This window comes from Haliotis cracherodii, unplaced genomic scaffold (assembly GCF_022045235.1).
Source record: "Haliotis cracherodii isolate W230 unplaced genomic scaffold, xgHalCrac1.p SCAF_1, whole genome shotgun sequence".
Classification (NCBI taxonomy): Eukaryota; Metazoa; Mollusca; class Gastropoda; order Lepetellida; family Haliotidae; genus Haliotis; species Haliotis cracherodii.
The window spans coordinates 28,999,502-29,020,195 of NW_027266264.1; the positions used below are offsets into that span (position 1 = coordinate 28,999,502).

At 40.3% G+C, this 20,694-nt stretch overlaps 1 protein-coding gene across 1 annotated transcript in view; it reads left to right on the plus strand.

Moving 5' to 3' along the window:
* Nucleotides 1-17,885, plus strand: part of LOC139475515 (leucine-rich repeat serine/threonine-protein kinase 1-like) — a 76,241-nt gene extending 58,356 nt beyond the window's left edge. The window contains exons 22-29 of the mRNA XM_071258710.1: nt 48-532; nt 1,589-1,843; nt 3,157-3,381; nt 4,067-4,195; nt 4,607-4,810; nt 6,149-6,331; nt 10,355-10,459; nt 10,731-17,885. Of these exons, the coding sequence (XP_071114811.1) occupies nt 48-532; nt 1,589-1,843; nt 3,157-3,381; nt 4,067-4,195; nt 4,607-4,810; nt 6,149-6,331; nt 10,355-10,459; nt 10,731-12,590 (3,446 nt within the window). The 3' untranslated portion in view covers nt 12,591-17,885. The remainder of the gene's footprint in view (nt 1-47; nt 533-1,588; nt 1,844-3,156; nt 3,382-4,066; nt 4,196-4,606; nt 4,811-6,148; nt 6,332-10,354; nt 10,460-10,730) is intronic.
* The last annotated feature ends 2,809 nt before the right edge of the window (nt 17,886-20,694 follow it).

Genomic DNA, 20,694 nt, shown 5'->3' on the forward strand with positions numbered 1-20,694 from the left:
GCGTAAAACCATACTCACTCACTACATGTAAATTTGGCTCATTCTAGGCTTTCAAGATTTCCTGGATGAACTTCCAAGTGTGTGTACAGTCTGTCCACACTGTTATGACCCAGTGAAGGATGACGCAGGCATTGTGGTCAGCATGAACCATTTTGATGTCCAGACATGTGCGTTGACTACTCTCAATAAAGGAGAAATTGTCTGTCCTCAAGGAACAGTAGTTAAATTGGAAGACCTAGTCCCTGAGATGTTCTTTAAGGAACTACCAAAGAAATTCTTCCTGGATCATTCCCTGATGAACATGAGTGATAAGACTCTGGGAACCGGTGCAGCAGGGTCAGTGTTTCGGGGCAGGTACAAGGACACTGATGTTGCTATCAAGATGTTCCACTGCTACATCGCTGCAAAGAGCCCCGAGAGCAGTCTGGACAGTGGCTCAGCCAGCATGTCAACACAAGGGAGCCAGGATGCCGGCATCTATGGAAATGTGCCTACTGAGAGGAGCTCAGTAGAAGAAGCCAACAGTTTGAAGGTAAGGATCACAACATTTACTAATTCAGAGCAGCTATTTTGCAGTTGCTGTTTAGTCAAACTGAGCTCAGGATGCATCTGTTTGATTTGCATGGCTGTGGGGACTGAATTCTTTTTAAGAACAATCTATTTTCCCCCTGCTGTTTCCAAGAAACTATTTATTTACTGAGCTCCATCAAACAATCTATTCATTTTCATTATTAATGCAAAAATGTTAACATTTGGGTGTCTCCCCCCACCCCCATAGAGCAATCAAATAGATGCTCCCTTACTGAAACAGCTTGAGATGATTTTATTTCAAGTGTTTAAGTCATCCATTTACAAATTAGTAGCATTATGTCATTTAACAGTTGGATGCCTCTTTGCATCTACATCTTTTGCCTCATTTTGAAGTGACAGTGGGTATTAAAATATATGTTGTGAAGATGTAGTTCCTGGGAGTTATTTGGAGCAATGGTGACATCTTTGTGGTGAGCCTTCAACAATGTTAATAATACTGTATATAAAGAAGAATGTGTAATCTGTTACAGACCCATGAAGATCCGGGATGGAATAGGTCTTCAGCAGCCCATGCTTGCCGAAAAAGGCGACAATGCATGTTGTAAGAGGCGATTAAAGGGATCAGGTGGTCAGGCTTGCTGACTTGGTTGATGCATGTCATCGATCTCATTTGTGTGGATCGATGCTCATGAGATCAATCACTGGATTGTCTGGTCAAGACTCGATTATTTACAGACTGCGTCATATAGCTGGAATATTGCCGAGTGTGGCGTTAAACAACAACAAACAATGTTTAAATCTCAGGTGCTCATGATGACCGCAGCCAAGAGTCTGAGCCCCTGATGAAATTTGTTGCCAAACAAATAATCTGTTACATGAAATAATACAGCCTGTTAGGTACAATCAGATGAAGCATTGATGATCTCATTTCAAGGCTTTTGCTGAGTTTCACAGGGAACTTGCTGTTTTGAGCAAGCTCCAACATCCCGATCTCATTAGCTGCCAAACAAATAATCTGTTACATGAAATAATACAGCCTGTTATGATCTCATTTCAGGCATACAAGGCTTTTGCTGAGTTTCGGAGGGAAGTTGCTGTTTTGAGCAAGCTCCAACATCCATGCATTGTGTCGTTTTTAGGCCTGTCCTTACAGCCTTACTTGTACATCACCATGGAACTGGCTAAGCTTGGCTCCCTCAGGAATGTTCTTGACAAGGAAGTGGCACAGCTAAGCTTCAACAAGTTCCAGGATAAAAACAAAACATACTCTTCAGTTTTGAGTAAGGATATCACTTACAAGATCATCTATCAGGTACGTTTTCAATGACAGTGACCTGTTTTCGCCCTGGTCAGCTAATTTGTAGCTCACCTGAATCTGAAGGCTAATGGATAGTCCCAACAGATGTGTCTTTAAATATGCTCCCAATATTGTAAACTGGAAGAGTATATTGAAAATATTTTTTTGAGCTTTGTTCAGCCATGTTCATTATGTCCTAGTCCTGCGCCATGACCATGGAATTTATATATATAGGTATTATTTTACTAAAAGCTTAGGCAAGTCTAGATCAAACTAAACCAAGTCTAGTTTTCTTGATTCATCATGAAAACAGCAGAAGAGGAAAGGTTGTTTGGAAGAAAAAAAATTATTTTAAAGATATGTTTTCATTGAAAACAGTGTTAGTCGATATGTGTCCATCTGAAATATATTACTTAGTTGTTATGATAATTTAAATATGTCTCACTACGAAACAGTTTTAAGGTATCAAATTGTTATTAATTCAACGTGCATGTAGTTTGGAAGGCATTCATGCGGAAAACTCTTTTATGTTTGTTTACTTTACTTTGCTCATGACACAGCCGGGGTGGTCGGGTAGCCTAGTGGTTAAAGCATTCGCTCGTCCAACCGAAGACCCGGGTTCGATTCCTGACATGGGTACAATGTGTGAAGCCCATTTCTGGTGTCCCCTGCTGTGATATTGCTGGAATATTGCTAAAAGCGGCGTAAATCAAACTCACTCACTCACCAGCGAGTTATCTGCTGCCGCTAAACAAAGATCTGAGGACATCCCATTACAGATCACGTCAGAACGACCTTTCGCGAATTTTGACCGCCCAATGAAGTGACTGACAAGAAATTGACATTAGCCAATCGGAAGGCAGCTTTCTCGAGCTTTACGACACTAGTTTCCAACTGGCAACTACGCTTCGAAACATATTTTGACGTTTTCTCGATTATAAAAATTAAAACTGATAAGAACATTCTGGAATGGCTTATAGATGGCCTAGATTGTATGGATATAATCATAAAACCTGTAACTGTCGTTCGGAATACCCCATGTTAAATATTTCGTGGTTGCATGATTAGAAAACACATTCCGACTGTCACTTTCATGATCTGGTAAGCGACGCTCTGATTGGTTGGATGAAAGGTCTTTCTGACGTCACCCTTAATGGGATATCCTCAGATCTTTGTTTAGCGATAGCGAGAACTAAGATCTGATTTTAATGAGATTGACTCACTCACATCACATAGCCGGAATCATACAATCAACTCTGCTTTCACCAGAGATTTCTGTGGCTTATGAAAGGATCCCCATTCTGCATGTGTATATTTGTGTACTGCAGGTGGCCAAAGGCCTGGAATATCTCCATCAGCACAGCATCAGCTACCGGGACCTGAAATCTGACAATGTACTTGTGTGTTCCCTTGACGTTACTGCCAGACACAATGTCAAGCTATCGGACTATGGCATCTCCAAGTTTGCCACATCACAAGGTCTCAGCGGGTTTGTGGGCACCCCAGGCTACATGGCTCCAGAAATCATGAACAAACAAATATATACCGAAAAGGTGAGTGAAGATTGACAGATGCATGGGAAAACTGCTTCAGGTAAAGAGAATCATATTTATATGACTTTATGGGTGTAGTTCTTAGAAATGTGAAGCCTTATGAAGTTAAATCATAATTATGAAATATACTTATTCTTGAAGAACTACTAAAGGTCAAGGTATGACAGGAGTACATTTCTTGAAAGACGTGTGGAAACTTGGTATCCCCCGCCGCTACGAAGTTGGCGGGGATATAGAAATGGGCTCCATCCGTCCGTCCCTCCGTCCTTCCTCACGTATCGTTTTTGGAGCAGAACTTCGTAAACCATAACACATAACTTTACAAAACTTGGTACACACATTCACCATATGGGGTAGATGTGCCTTTCGCTGTTTAGTTTTCCCCTGCATTTTTAATGTATTTTATATAATATTTTGAAATTTGGACTTGGTCTCTGAACTGAATGGAAGCACTGGGTTCGTTTATAGAGCTGAACTTGAAAACTATCAGAGATATCTTTATGAAACTTGGTATATGCATTCACCACATAAGATGTGCCTTTTGTTGTTTATGATTCCCCCAATTGTTTTTTTTTCATATAAATTTTATAAATTTTGACTTTAATTGAATGGAATCAATCTTAACAATTTTACCTCAGTTCTTTTATGTACTTCTCCATGAAACTTCTCCATGGGTATATTTCAGGTGGACATCTTCTCCTTCTCCATGCTCATTTATGAAGTGTTGAGTGGACGACTGCCCTATGACGAGTATGTCAACCTTTCACAGATCATGCAGGCAGTTATCAAGGACAGGAAGAGGCCAGGCTTAAAGGTAATCTGTTAACAATGTCAGTCAGTGGTAACAATTAAATCATCAAAGAACATGAAAAAATAGTTCTATTCAGATTCTGAGATTTAATTCTATGTCATCCTCTGAAGGTTAAACATTTGCATCTTGAAGGACAGTTCTTATAATGAATACTTTGTTCAAAACTAACTACCCTGGATCACATAGTCCCTTGGCGAAAATAATGATAGAAATGCATTTTGATATATATATAAATCACTTTATTGTTGAAATATAATATATCAGCAACTCAGTAAAATCTTTAAAGAATGTTCAAAGTCATATCCCTTCACATGTATGTATGTTAATAAAAACAATATTATTGAGCTGGCTGGGTTAAAGTGCTACATTTATAAATATTGTTTCAGCCCTATAGATCATGTTTGTCTTTTACAGAATTTCAACATCGTGTCCCATTTCCCTTACCTGGAATACCTTATGGCCGAATGTTGGAACCACGACGCCAGCCGGAGACCGTCAGCGGGGGAGATCACAGCCTACATGCGTCAGCAGCATTTCATTGGACAGTGTGAGCGTCTTCGACAGGCAGGGCCAGGCGCAACATTCACAGATGTCACCTGCACAGCAATCACCTCCGAGGTAACATTTAAAACATTTTAGTATTGACTTCATAACTTTTTGTGTTTATGGAGGGATAAAAACGTATGCATACTGTGTAAATTAACTTATTTACGCTAAGTAAGCACACCCTTTTTTAAGTTTGTAACTCCATAAATGCAAAAATATATTTAGTCAATTCTTATAAATAAGTACATAAACAATAATAACTTCCAAGACTGTTTATTTAATCATTAAGACAAACACAAAAACCAGTAGACAGCAGTACAAAATATGTGACATCGTTTAGGATGATGATGCAACACAAGCCCCGCCCATTTTATTATTTACCAATCAGGAAACAGTTGTTTGTTAGTGGGCGCGGCCTAATATATTTTTCACTTAAAAAACATGGCTTGGTTAGCCAATCAAATGCATCGGAATCACTTGCGATTTAATTATTTACATATAACGTGTGTACTTTTAGTTGTTTTTAGTTTACTTACAACTCTACCATGTAGCAAATCATATTATTATACTAGCAAAGAGATTCATCTACATATCAAACATAAAACAACACGATTTATCTTTCGAACAATTTCTTCCACTTTAAAAGACACAATTTGTTTGGAAAGGTAATTATATATCGCTAAAAAAAAATCAATTTAACCAATATGCTCAGAAATGGCAAAACTTACATCTCATAATGTATTGAAGCAGTTGAAACATATTACCTGTTAATTAGTAATCATCTATTTCTTGTAAACAATTATTTATAATCTCCCTCTCAGTTTGAGAAGAACCTTAATAACGCCATATCCTACAGAATCTGCCTGTCCTCACCTATGAAAATTATAACTTGTGTTAATACTGTCATATATACACATGTTAGTGAGTGAGTGAGTGAGTATGATTTTACGCCGCTTTTAGCAATATTCCAGCAATATCACGGCGGGGGACACCAAAAATGGGCTTCACACATTGTACCCATGTCGGGAATCGAACCCGGGTCTTCGGCGTGACGTATACACATGTTAATACCTACACTTGTAACAATATACATGAAATGGAATAATAAAAAAACAAGGAAAAAAAACAAAAAACTCTTTTGAACATGCTACCTTGTTGGGGTATATTGAGCCAGGGCCCAGGGGGTCGTTTCACAAAGCAATTGTAGCGCTATGACTACCGTAACTCCTATCCTTTAACATAAACTTATGACCGTCTTAGCACTAAAATTTCTTTGTGAAACAAGACCCTGTTTCACGAAGTGATCATGATGATACTCATACCACAAAGATTGCTTTGTGAAACCGGGCCCAGTTATTTTGATGAAGAGCAATAATGGTTTGCCATAATGTTGTGATGTGTGATTCACAGACCCGGTCTGCTGATACAAGGACCAAGGTGTGGGTTTGGGAGGCAGGAGGGGAGGAACAAGTTCGCTGCTACTCCATCTACAACCTGGACACATCAAGCTTCCATGTCGCCCGCAAGGAGTGTCCAGGGGCTGATGTTCGCTGCATGATCAAAGCTGGAAGATCGATGTTTGTTGGAACAGAGGTAAATATAAAACGTCAACGCCAATGAAGAACCAGTCTAGATCATCCCCCGAAACAGATTCCAGTGGGCGTAACAAGCAAAATAGTGGAGAAAATAATATGAATGGATCACTGAAAATCAGTGATGACACTGGATGTCTGTGAGTAACAGTAAGCATGTCCTACCCTGCCATTAGCGCACAGAGCACTCATGCACAGTGAATGCTGCGCTATACAAATGCATAAATTATTATTATTATTAGCAAATGCAACTCACACAATTTGCATGAAAATGTAAGAGTTTGTTTTTTGTCCAACGTCACACAGCAGTACTCCTGCCATGCAGCACGGCCTGGAAACAAACAAGACATTCATGTGATGGACCAGAAAATCAAGAGACATGTTGGGACATTTATTGATGTTGTTGAAATATGGAGTGGTACCTTGGTCTGTTATGGTTAATCAGGGGTTATGTGCTAAGGCTAGGAAATATGCTAGGCCAAAGAAGTAAAGGATAGTGTGAATCATCAACACATATCTTCTGAACTATATGGTATTTATTGCAGGATATTACAGCGATGGCCCACCTCCCTGAGGAAGGTGGGCTATGTTGAAAGAATGACAAAGACGCAACAGTGGATTTAATGGCCGAGGGTGTGGAGGTTCTAAAGGGCTACCCCAATTTAGAAATGGAATAAATAGTATTTATGTGGCGACTTGAGTCGCCAAACATATTTGTTAATATATAATTAATGGTAAGGCCCAAATGGCGGAAATGTCACAACCCGACCACAGCTGCGGGTCTAAATGGGAGCGAATGCCGCCAGGCCAAATTTAATTGTTAATATATACTTAATGCTACGGCCCAAATGACGGAAACGACGCAACCCGACCACAGCTGCGGGTCTAAATGGGAGCGAACGCCGCCAGGCCAAATTTAATTGTTAATATATACTTAATGCTACGGCCCAAATGACGGAAACGATGCAACCCGACCAACGCTGCGGATCTAAATGGGAGCGAACGCCGCCAGGCCCAGCTATGTGGCAACTTGCGTTGCCAAATATAATTGTTACTAGATTCCCGAGTGAAAACCCGGGAAAGACTGGGTTCCAACTGGTAAGAAGGTAACCCAGTCTGGGTTCCCGCTGGAAAGCAGGTAACCGGAAACCCTAATTAGTATATATATCAATATAAATTATGATGATATAGGAGGTAGCCCAGAAGAACCACGCCACTCCACGACTTGTTTATTCACATAGTCGCTAGTACTAAATGTAAATATCTACAGTTTGGGGAGGATTCAACTGACGTCTCACACGGCGCCCAAGTTCATTCCACAGATGTGCGATCGGATTTGTGAAGATTCGGGGTAGAATAGGTCTTCAGCAACCCGTGCTTGCCGTAAAAGGCGACTATGCTTGTCAGAAGAGGTGACTGACGGGATCGGGTGGTCAGACTCGCTGACTTGGTTGAGGCATTGCTGAGTGCCTGGTTAAACAACAAACCAACCAATCACATCTGGTGATTGTGAGGGCCAGTTCCAGACATCAACATTGTTCTGATGTAAAAAGTCCTGTCTTATCCTAGCTCAATGAGGTCTGGTACTGGCCTGGTGGAACATGAGGTGATTTTGTCAATGTCTTCTCATCAATGGCAAAAGCACTGGTTGCAACACGTTGTCAATGTAATGTCAGGTGTTGAGATTTCCATGAAGAATAACCAAGTTAGAGTGGAAGTTGACGTTAATTGCTCCCCACACCATAACTCCACTTCCTACAGAGCGATCATGCTCAATAACACAGGGTTGAGCAAAACATTCATGGTTACGGTGATAGACCATCTGATTCATCTGAGAAGATGAAGTCTCTCCACTGTCTGGCACCGAGATGACCTCTAGCAGCTGTCAAATGTTGATGATGCAGGTGATGTGCATTCACTGATGGGCCTTGCTCTCGTTCCTATCATTGCATTAACAGTCTCTCGTGCGGCCCTGAAGCGATTCCTTAGATGACTTATGATGTCCTGGTCTTGTCTTTGTGACATCACACGAGGCGCTCTTGACGTGGATGGTCTTGGACACTTCCTGTTGCCCTATGATGTTGCTGCAGTCTCGAAACGGTCACCAGGTGGACATGGAAGTGATTAGCAACATCTGTCTGTGTCCAGCCAGTTTGCAGATTTTCTATCGCTTGGTTCCTATAGGCTTTGGGGGCACGGGTGACCCAGTTGTCTAAGGCACTGTGATTCGCTGTGCAGAGTTGCGTCCCTTGGGCACGCCAGAAACCTATGATTGTGGGTTCGAATCCCGGTTCGCCCCAATTATGTTTCTAGGTTTGTCAGCACCATACCCGTGCTCATGGGTTTCACCGAAGTGGTAAACATCTGAGACCTGCATCACTTCGGGCTTTCACCCCACATTAAGCTGACACGCCATGATATAACTGGGATACTGTTAAAAGCGGCGTTAAACCGAACTCCCTCCCCCCTCCTTTAGGCTTTGGTCAACTGTGGCATTATGAATGTGAATAATTGCCTTTTTGTTTTGGTCCTTAGTGTACATTTTGCATGTGCATCATGATTTTTTGTTCATCCGACTGCATTGTCACAGATGTTCCTAGTTGTGTTTGAGGTATCACGTCCCCATATTTTGAAAACTCGAGATTCGAATCTAACCATTGGAGCTATGCAGTTGTCAACAATGTGTTTTCAACATATTATAGTTTTCGCAAAAGCAAAAGCTGTATACTGTACTTTGTGACAAAAAAACAGTACGTATGTTTAATGCCTCTCAGTATAGAATACACTGTAACTGTAACTGTGACAAATATCAATGAATTTAATGAAAAATGAGCGATCATGCTCAATAACACAGGGTTGAGCAAAACATTCATGGTTAGACCATCTGATTCATCTGAGAAGATGAAGTCTCTCCACTGTCTGGCACCGAGATGACCTCTAGCAGCTGTCAAATGTTGATGATGCAGGTGATGTGCATTCACTGATGGGCCTTCCTCTCGTTCCTATCATTGCATTAACAGTCTCTTGTGCGGCCCTGAAGCGATTCCTTAGATGACTTATGATGTCCTGGTCTTGTCTTTGTGACATCACACGAGGCGCTCTTGACGTGGATGGTCTTGGACACTTCCTGTTGCCCTATGATGTTGCTGCAGTCTCGAAACGGTCACCAGGTGGACATGGAAGTGATTAGCAACATCTGTCTGTGTCCAGCCAGTTTGCAGATTTTCTATCGCTTGGTTCCTATAGGCTTTGGGGGCACGGGTGACCCAGTTGTCTAAGGCACCGTGATTCGCTGTGCAGAGTTGCGTCCCTTGGGCACGCCAGAAACCTATGATTGTGGGTTCGAATCCCGGTTCGCCCCAATTATGTTTCTAGGTTTGTCAGCACCATACCCGTGCTCATGGGTTTCACCGAAGTGGTAAACATCTGAGACCTGCATCACTTCGGGCTTTCACCCCACATTAAGCTGACACGCCATGATATAACTGGGATACTGTTAAAAGCGGCGTTAAACCGAACTCCCTCCCCCCTCCTTTAGGCTTTGGTCAACTGTGGCATTATGAATGTGAATAATTGCCTTTTTGTTTTGGTCCTTAGTGTACATTTTGCATGTGCATCATGATTTTTTGTTCATCCGACTGCATTGTCACAGATGTTCCTAGTTGTGTTTGAGGTATCACGTCCCCATATTTTGAAAACTCGAGATTCAAATCTAACCATTGGAGCTATGCAGTTGTCAACAATGTGTTTTCAACATATTATAGTTTTCGCAAAAGCAAAAGCTTTATACTGTACTTTGTGACAAAAAAACAGTACGTATGTTTAATGCCTCTCAGTATAGAATACACTGTAACTGTAACTGTAACTGTGACAAATATCAATCAATTTAATGGAAAAAGAATTGAGTTTGATATTTATGTTTGTTTGGCTATAACACTACAAGGTAATACTTTTCATTTTGAAAACATACAAGAAACATTGGTTCATTGTCATCTGAACGTGCCCTTTTATCCATCTATTTCAGGAATGTGTGATAGAACTGTTTGGCTGTGGGAGTGTTGGTGTTCCAAAGTGTCAGGAAAAGTTCTCGCTGAGTGCCATACCAACATCAATGATCTTTTTCAAAACGGTATGTAACACCCCTATGTCATTGTTCACTTCAACAAATCATATCAACTTTCTTCTTCAAGCTAAGTGAACTTTCATTATCGGTATCTTGGCTAAGCATTTGTAAGATCAAGCTTGATTTCTTCTGTCGGTCCAGCATGTTACTGGTGTCTAGATCAGTTAAGTTGTGTTTTTTATGTATATTCTTGAAATCATTCATTTATGCTGCCAGTGATATATTGACATGGTTTATTTTAAAGAATAAAATGTTTTGTTTGATATATCTGCTTCAGAGTGACAATGAAGAAGAGAATATGGGTCATGTCTTTGTTGGACTTGACAATGGGTCTGTAGTCATCTACTCACATCAGCAGAACATGAGGAAAACAAGCAAACAATGGAGAATGGCGAAGTCTTTGACACTATCAGTTGACCAGTCAGTGTGTGGGATGACTTTGGTCAGCCAGGGTAGAGAACTGTGGGTGGCCTGTGGACACAAGGTGGTCATTGTCAGCACCCAGACACTACTCAAAGAGGATGAGATTGACATCAAGCAGGAGAGTGTGTCAGGTAAACTGGGAAAGAATCCTGTTATTCAGCAACTAGTTTCTAATGAAAACCAGGTCTGGTGTTCCTTCAGAAAGTCCTCAAAGATTCTCGAATATGATGCAGAACTGAGACAGCTGTTGTTTTGTCTGGATGTGAAAGCCAGGGATGTCAAGTGTAAATATTTAGCCAATTCCAAAGACACGGAACATGACACGGAGTCTGATTTGGATTCTGATGATGGTGAATTTGATGATACTCATTTGGCAGCGAAGACGTCCAATTTGAGTACTTCCTGTCCATCAGTGTCTTTAGTAGACTTGAGACCAGCTGCCCCCACACCAGGTAAACAAACAAGACCTGACCAGAATGTGTATGATGAAGTGGATCAGGAAGAGCATGTTAAAGCTAAGCATAGATCCTTAGAACCACATGAATATATAACATTGATACCTGACAGTCATGTAGTGGATGAAGCCAGTGATGATGAAGACTCTGACCTGTATCAATGTGTAGAGTCACGAGGAGTAGTAACTGACAAACTAAGCATTCCCACATCTAAAACAACTGGAAAAGGGACTCCCTCGAAGGCACCTAACATACCACCACCCAGACACCCAACAAGACTTACCTTGAATTCAGGAAAAAAGGCAATCAGTGACTCTGTTCCAGTTCGTCCGCCCAGGAATAAGAAAAGAACTACATGGTTTTCAACAAGCCCTACTGAGAGCAGTGAGACCATTCCTCCCACTCTATCCCTTGGACCACGTAGGATATCAGTGCCAACAGAGGAAAGCCCACCTCCCCCGAGACCACCCCGACTATCGACAAGCTCTCTACAAGAGATCCAACCACCTGTGCCACCTCCCAGGAAATCTATTTCCACTGGGGACATCAGCAACAAAGGTGAGGGAGCTGTGTATGATAAGGATAGGTCAGATAAGCCTCCAGCTCTTCCACCTCGCCGATCGACACTGGGTGTCCCCAGTCCATCAGATGTGCCTAAAAGATCAGCTTCTAAATCCCCAGGACGATCACCTCAGTTAGAACCGGATTCAAATGCATCATCTGACAAGCCTCCTGTCCTACCACCACGAAGCCCAACTGTTAAGAAAGGAGGTGCCTCTTCTCAAAGCCTTCAACCACCTAACATTGTGCTTGGTGAAACTGCACCCCAGTTAAGTGCTAAATACAACACCATACCAGCAAACTTCAAGTCCAGAAAACCCTCTGGGACACTTGTATCATCTATACAGGTTGTGCATGATACGCTATGGGTGGGAACAAACAAAGGGAAGATACTAATTATTGGTGTCAATGAAAAACAACCTAATCATCGAAGGCCAAAGCTGTCAGTACTTGAGAATGAATCAACTGCAAGGCTGGACGATGGGCAGATTGAAAGAGGCCCTGTATTCATGATGACAACAGCAGGGAATATGGTTGTGTCCAGTGTCAGGGTCAGTCCCAAGCCAAGGTCACTGCAGACAGAGCTGTCTGTGTGGGAGGCTATGGGACGAAGGAGGATAAATGAAGTTACACATTTTTGGAATAGCGTGTCCAGAGAAGAGAGGGAGCTGACAAAGCAAGACAGTCTTGCTTCTTAGGTGCCTCCTGCTTCATTGCAACCCGAGGCAAGGGAGTCAACAGACAATAAAAGCACAGTTTCCACCCTTGTCGAACTAGGCTGGTATTATGGAGTTATATTTTGGCTAGACTAAGGAGTCTTTGCATAGTCCAATCAAAATTGTCAACATCCGGTTCTTAAACTACTGTTCAGATGTCGGTCGATTCCAAGATTTGCAAAACATGTGTACCGACAACTTACCCTTCAACAGATATTTTCCAAATCTTTTCATGTTTTAAATCAAGGTGCTCAAGTGATTTGATGCACTTTGCGAAGTGAGACCCATTTTATTACAATATAGATCTTGATTATTGATCAGATTGTCTTCACTGGGTGCCAACATTTTGTTTGAATCAAATGCAGTGATTGAGAGGTAGAATCTGCTTGGTCAATAGGAGGGACATAAAAGGGACATAACTCGTAATAGCCAGTGGTGGTGCTATGATCGAGCCCTGAAATTCTAGTCTAGTTCTGCAAGGGTGGAAACTGGACTCTTACAGTCAGTTAACTCCCTTGTCTCGGGAAGATGACTTCAATGAAGAAAGGCAATTAATTGATACACTTTTGCGTCCAAGCTATTCTTTCTGTTTTAGATGCCAATAACTCATTTGGACTTTGGTAAGTGATGGTCAATGACCTGGATCCAGAGAGTACTGAAGGATACTACAGATGTTAGATTTGTAGACATATTTGTAATGCATGTGGTATATAGTGCAATCAGTATTAACATCAATATCAAGGTCAATGGTCACTCACATACAACCTTGAGAACTGGGCAAAAAAATGATATTTATGTGAGTTTTGGTGTTTTTTCATAATCATATAGCCAGAGGTCCGGAAACGGTCATATGCGCCGGACATGTCCGATATAGCTCACAAAGTCTTTAATAAGGTAGCCATGATAGCCATATTCAGTCTGTATCATTCAGCCATATATGATTTGCTTTATGACTCTGTGGTACATTCTTAATACAGGTAGACATGTGGTCCTCCATGCAAAAACAGTCGAAAACAAAGAACTGCTGTGCTAATTTCATCTTCCTGAAACAATATGTACATGTTTCACATATCACTTGCTGGCAATAGCTTCATTTTGTTCATAGGAAAGCTTACATCTTACATCAAGCTTAAATCTATACAAATTCTAAATCTTTTTTTTAATCATTGGAGAATTGCTTTGCATAGGGATTGGGAAGTCTAAAGTATCATTGCCTATATATAGAGAATGTCATCTGAGTGTCTTTTGATATCAAATATATCAACATGAGTTGATAAAAGTGGAAAAACTTTCCACTTTTATCAACTTTTGTTGATCAAAAGACACGAGGGTGTGATTTTATTTATCATCCAACATCATTCTTCCAACCTTTTCAGTTTGTAGACAGTAATAAACAGTGTCTTAAGTGTAAAAAGTACTGCTTACATCTTCAGTAGCAGAGCCTTCACAGATGTCACTTGATTGTGACGTCATGGTAACCAATGACTGCAAAGCATTGTGATGCAATTTCATTGCAGTGTTATCTACAATGTGAATATCGCTTGATCTCACCCAAGCCATATCTCCTGTGGGAGTCAGTTTTGGATGATAAATGCTACTCTTGTCCACATATTGTTGCACTTTGGCAAACATTTGTTATGAGCTGCATGTGATGTAGCAAAATGTTGATGTATATTGTTTTCAGATGACATTTGACAGTTATGTTATTGTATTGATTGTTATAAACTCACAAGTAGTTTGATCTTTTTAAATTTGTTTTTGTGTAATTTATAATAGTTCTGCAATCTACATGTGTTATGTCCAGTGGAATGTTTTAATGTGGAAGAAGTTGTTCTGACTGGTGCTTATTGTTGTTTAAAGTTCAAATTAGTACTGATATTGTGCTGACTCCCACGGTTATAATCTGCTCTCTTTTTACCTTACAGTTGTCACTGACTTACATTTTTCTCTTGGTATAGAAATGACCATATGACAGAAATGCACACTGATAATCTGACATTTATAAGGAAGGGAATATATGGATGTCAACTTCTTTTGTATGAGGAACCCAATGTTTCGGAGTATATACTTACTCCTTCATCAGGAGAATAAATGCTATGAGGGAGAGAACATATATATATGTACCTTTAGGAACAACAAAAGTAAATGCTATGAGGCAGAGAATATACTGTAAATCTTGAAATTAATGTGTCTCCAAATTAATACGCCTGATGACGCCTCACCAAAAATGTGACTCCCCTTACCCCATCCCCAGTGGAATGATAGGAATCCTTACCCTAATCCAATTAAACAGTGGTCAATGATGCCTCGTTTGACATGATTGGGAAGAACTCTTGACCCCAGCAGTGATAACTCACCGGACGCCCATTGTGTAATTCCTTTTCTTTAAATGACATTGTTATGGACTTGTTACAACTGCTGCTCAATAAACCGTTTTTGTGTATATATTCAAGTTGTTATTCCCGCGATCTAAATTCTTATTGTTGATAGTCATTTTGGAGACATAAATGAGAAGTTTCATTAATCCGAATGAAGACCACTCACATTTTTCGCATTTAATTCAACTCGCGTTAATTTCAAGAATTACAGTATATATGTACCTATAGGAACAACAAAAGTAAATGCTATGAGACAGAGAATATATATATATGTTCCTGTAAGAACAACACAGTATTGACTATAGAACAGTATAAACTCCCTGGAAGTAGCCTTCCTTCCTTCAAAGTCAATAATGAGGGGCGGTCAGGTAGCCTAGTGGTTAAAGCATTCGCTAATCACGCCGAAGACCTGGGTTCGATTCCCGACATGGGTACAATGTGTGAAGCCCATTTCTGGTGTCCCCCGCCGTGATATTGCTGAAATATTGCTAAAAGCGGTGTAAAACCATACTCACTCACTCCCTCACTCAATAATGAGTTCTCAGCCATTGTAAAACCATACTCACTCACTCTCTCACTCAATAATGAGTTCTCAGCCATTGATGTGTTTGTCTAGTCACCAGGTTCTTTTAGTGTGTTGGGACAGTAAGACACCCAAGTGGTTAAAACCTACCCTTCGATGACATTGTTCTGATGTGTCCAACATTTCACTTCTGTATTATAATGGGGAACACAGAACATATTCTTCATATATTTTGTTGAGTCAAACCAAGATTTATTTTTTTTAATTATTTTTTTTTTTTACCATTTCCCATCATATTTTACATTTCAATGTCAACATAGAGTGTGCATGTATGTGTTGTTATTTCATGTGCATGTTTGTTTGTTTTGTTTGTTGTTTAACACGGCACTCAGCAATATTACAGCTATATGACGGTGGTCTGTAAATAATCGAGTGTGGACCACGCAATCCAGTGATTGATATCATGAGCATCGATCCACACAATTTGGATCGATGACATGCATCAACCAAGTTAGCAAGCCTGACCATTCCGATCCCGTTAGTAAATATAAAGAAGTCGAATGTGCAATAAATTTTGTAATTTCATAATATCTAAGTATTTCCTTTTTAATTAATAAAAAATGGTTTTACTTTAGATTGCTAGCATTATAAGAGAAATATTTTTGCTCTATGTTAATCGGTCAACCCATGGCTTTAATATGGTACAAGTATTGATGTATGTGTTTCTTAGATTGTTTACCATTGCACAGATATATAGGTAATGTAGCCTTATACATTTAGGTAGATGATGAATATATGTTTTGGGCTGAGCAGGAATACCAAGTCCTTTTCCTTGTTTGGATTTTAGCCTTGTTTTGATCTTTGCACTTACATTCCCATGTTTGCTCCCGTGATGACACATATTGGACATGTTGATGACAATATCTCTGTGATATGTAATGGCACGCTGAAAGGATTCCCGACAGAGTTACAAAGATGTAATGCAGGAAGGGGGCTGGGGTTTTGCATAGACACTAAATATTTTTTCAGCTACTGCTGGGAACCACATGCTTTTAATAGGCCTAATTATAATTTTAAAAATTCTTGCAACAATGTATTTTTTTGTGTCAGACAATTTATTTTTCTATGTTGTTTCTCAACAGTGTGAAGCATAATTGTCGTTTTGAAGTATTTTCTGGGCACGTATGTTTTTTTCAGAAAATCCCCTCTCCTCCATCGACTAGAAAATGGTCAGTCGCAAACAGTTGATGAAGTTTATGAAGCTGCTATTCCTGCTGCGAGTTGTGTTTCCATAGGCCTCAAACTCAGCAGATAATTTGAATTCACTTCCAGACTCCTGCCTTTACGGGCATAGTACCTGAGAAACCTGCTGTCTTTCTGGGATGTTCTGCTGGTAAGGACATCTCAAAGTTTATGACTAGTTTAACATGTTTATTTCACAAAATAATTATTTACAGTCAGTTTGAACCTAAATGCCTGGAGTGAATAACCTATTGTAAATTAAATTAGGTGAGGTGAGGGGAAACGGTGTTTAACATCGTGTCTAAGATTATCTCACTTATATAGCGACGTGCATGCATGTGTGTGTGTGTGTGGCTGCTTGTACTAGTCCGCACTGATGCCGATTTTATAGTGCTAGCCACCTGAGATACCATGCGGCAGTTTAACATAGATACCCCACTCAGACACAGTATACTGACTTGGAGCTGACCAGTCCATGTTTTAGACCCTTAATGCCGAGTGCCAGGCAGGTAAACATCAAGTACTATCTTTAACGTCTTTGGTTTGACGCGGCCATGGATTGAATCCCGGACCTACTGCTCTCCGGGCGGACGCTTTACTTCTAGACCACGGAGGTGGTTTATTGTAAAACAGTTGATATTTTCCTCTATTCAGTTAGGACAAGTCATATGTACATGTGACGCAACATTTGTTACAATGTTGAACTGTATCAGTAGTGTAGACATAGGTGTCCATACATATATATAGTTGCAAAATTTATGTAAAATGGTCTCAAATTTTGGGAATTTTCACGGAAGAGTAAAGCAATAGATTATTGACTAAAAGTTATGTTTCCTTACACTTTTATAGACAATGCTTTTTCAGGGTGGCAATTTGTGACTTTTCACTTGTAAACAGATTTTCATGTTTTTGTTTTCATAAGAATCAAAAAGCCTGTAATATAAAACTTGAAATGGCAGCCCCTATAATGTGTCATCATTTGTTTGAGCTGGCCTCATAAAACTGTAAAAATATTGATCAATTGTTTTTTATGGGTTTGATACATCATGTATTCAAGCAGTATTATCAGACTTAAAGAAGCATCTTTTCCATCATCTTTGTTACATTTGTTTTAAGTGATACACAATGATAATAAATTGCAACATACTATTTTCGTGTTTGTCATTTTATCCACACTCATGTAGGAGAGGCATGAACTTATAGTGTCAGAGATACGCTTAATTTAGAGCTGATATTTTTTAATGTGGATGAGGAAAAGAACTTTTAAATTTAATAGATCATGGAGGATACTCAACATCCGCAGTCACAGATGCTTTCTTTGTACGTGGGAGTCCTGGGGAGGTCCCAATACCTGAGGATTGCCGTGTGAGCTGAGTATTGAAACTCAGCTGATATTTTTAATGTGGATGAGGAAAAGAAGTTTTAAATTTAAAAGATCATGGAGGATACTCAACATCTGCAGTCACAGATGCTTTCTTTGTACGTGGGAGTCCTGGGGAGGTCCCAATACCTGAGGATTGCCGTGTGAGCTGAGTAGTGAGACTCAGATGGCTGCAATGTGTCACCTGGTTGAGTGTATCTTTGTGTACTCATGGCATGTATGATTGCTCACACTATCAGCCTCTGGTATGTCTGGCCACACTGGTACATGTAAGGCAGCTAGGATGAAGCTGGGGTGTTGCTGATGCCCTTATTTTCAGCCATCTTTGTGGGTGCTGAATATGACACGCATTGTACAGTAGAACATGATTAAACGAACACAAAGATAATGTACAAATGGTTATTAAGGACAGATCAAGTATTTTTAAAAGTGAGGGGTCCAAAATATCAAAATCCTCTCTTAATGAGGTGTGTGTGTGCGTGCGTGCGTGCGTGCGTGCGTGCGTGAGTGAGTGAGTGAGTGAGTGAGTGAGTGAGTGAGTGAGGTGGGGTTGTCCGTGACCCTCTGTGGATCCACCTATGGTCGTACAAACTATATCAAGGTCCTGAGCACTTTACTACAAACTATTGTGAGTAACAAATTCTGTATAATGTAGAGCCAATTTATGGATAACAACTTCTTTATTTACTGTAAAGGCGACGTTTCGGTATAGATCCTTATAAAGTTATCAAGTAAGGCTGAATGATGAACATGGTACAGAATATATATAGTAGGTGGAGTAGCAACAGTTGTATACAAGAGAGAGATTAACATGAGTAAGTTATGTAATGACACAGGAAGGATGATACTGTAACAACATGATGGGCAGAGAATACATGATGAGGAAGCCAATGACACAGGTGGGGTGATTATTGCTTAATGAATTCATACTAGGTGGATAGGATGTAATAGCCTTGATCTTTGTTGATTGATGGCTTGTGGCGGGGAATGTGGACTGCTTCTGTTAGTTTTCTTTCAGTGAAGTCATGGAGGATGTTGGATGCTTTCCACGTTGATTTTGTGACTGGGGCAGTTGCTGATATGGACAGATATGGAATAAAGAAGTTGTTATCCATAAATTGTTCATCAACTTCCAGCCAAAACGTGTGGATGCCACTGGCACTTTAGTGCCAAAATATTCGGATTTCACAGGGGAACTGGCAGATTTCATTTGTATTTCCAATAACTATGTCTTACTGTAACATGTATCATCACAAAAGTGGTCTGGTGATAACATCTACCCTATGGGGACACCAGGGATGAACAGATCATCAGTATCCTATGCGGGAGGTGACAAAGGAGGATGAACTGGTCTGACTCGGTGACTTGTTTGAATGCATGTCATTGGGGACCTACTATTTAACTTCCGGGAGCGTCCGGGAGGTTTCATCAGACGTCTGGGAGTTTAGTAATACAGTGCAGTCAGTCAATAAAACATGTCAAAACGCACAGCAAAACAAAAACAAACAAACATTAAATAAAACTAACAAGGTAAGACATATTTAAAGGGCCATTGAAGGTTATTATTATTACAAGAACACAAGAATATAGAATACATTTTATTATTTAGTCTCATGCTCCCGGATGTATCCCGACAATACCCCCGACGTTATTTAGTAGGACCGTGTCATTGTGTTCAGGTGGTGGTGCTCATGCCTCCCACCACATGTTTGCCAAGTCCAGACAGGTATTATTTACAGGCAAGTGTAAAAAAGTGTTGTTTTAAGTGATCCCCAACGTTATTTAGTAGGACCGTGTCATGCTTTCGACCACATGTTTGCCAAGTCCAGACAGGTATCATTTACAGGCAGTGTAAAAGAAGCGTTGTTTTAAGTGATCCCCAACGTTATTTAGCAGGACCGTGTCATGCTTTCGACCACATGTTTGCCAAGTGCAGACAGGTATCATTTACAGGCAAGTGTAAAAGAAGCGTTGTTTTAAGTGATCCCCAACGTTATTTAGTAGGAACGTGTCATGCTTTCGACCACATGTTTGCCAAGTCCAGACAGGTATCATTTACAGGCAAGTGTAAAAGAAGCGTTGTTTTAAGTGATCCCCAACGTTATTTAGTAGGAACGTGTCATGCTTTCGACCACATGTTTGCCAAGTCCAGACAGGTATCATTCACAGGCAAGTGTAAAAGAAGCGTTGTTTTAAGTGATCCCCAACGTTATTTAGTAGGAACGTGTCATGCTTTCGACCACATGTTTGCCAATTCCAGACAGGTATTATTTACAGGCAAGTGTAAAAAAGCGTTGTTTTAAGTGAACAGAAAATGAAATTGTGAAAAATTGTGCCCTATGACGCCACAAGGTCTAGGAATATGAAACATTGATATGATGTATTCAAACACAAGGTGGTTCAGATTTGATCATGCCATACAAACAATAACTACAATTAAGCCTCAACTTGTTGGAATCTCACCTGCCAGCAATCTCTATTACTTGATACATGTATCCCCCCAGCTAAGCAGATGCTTACACCACTGCACCACCCTTGTCATTTATGTGTGAATACAGAATC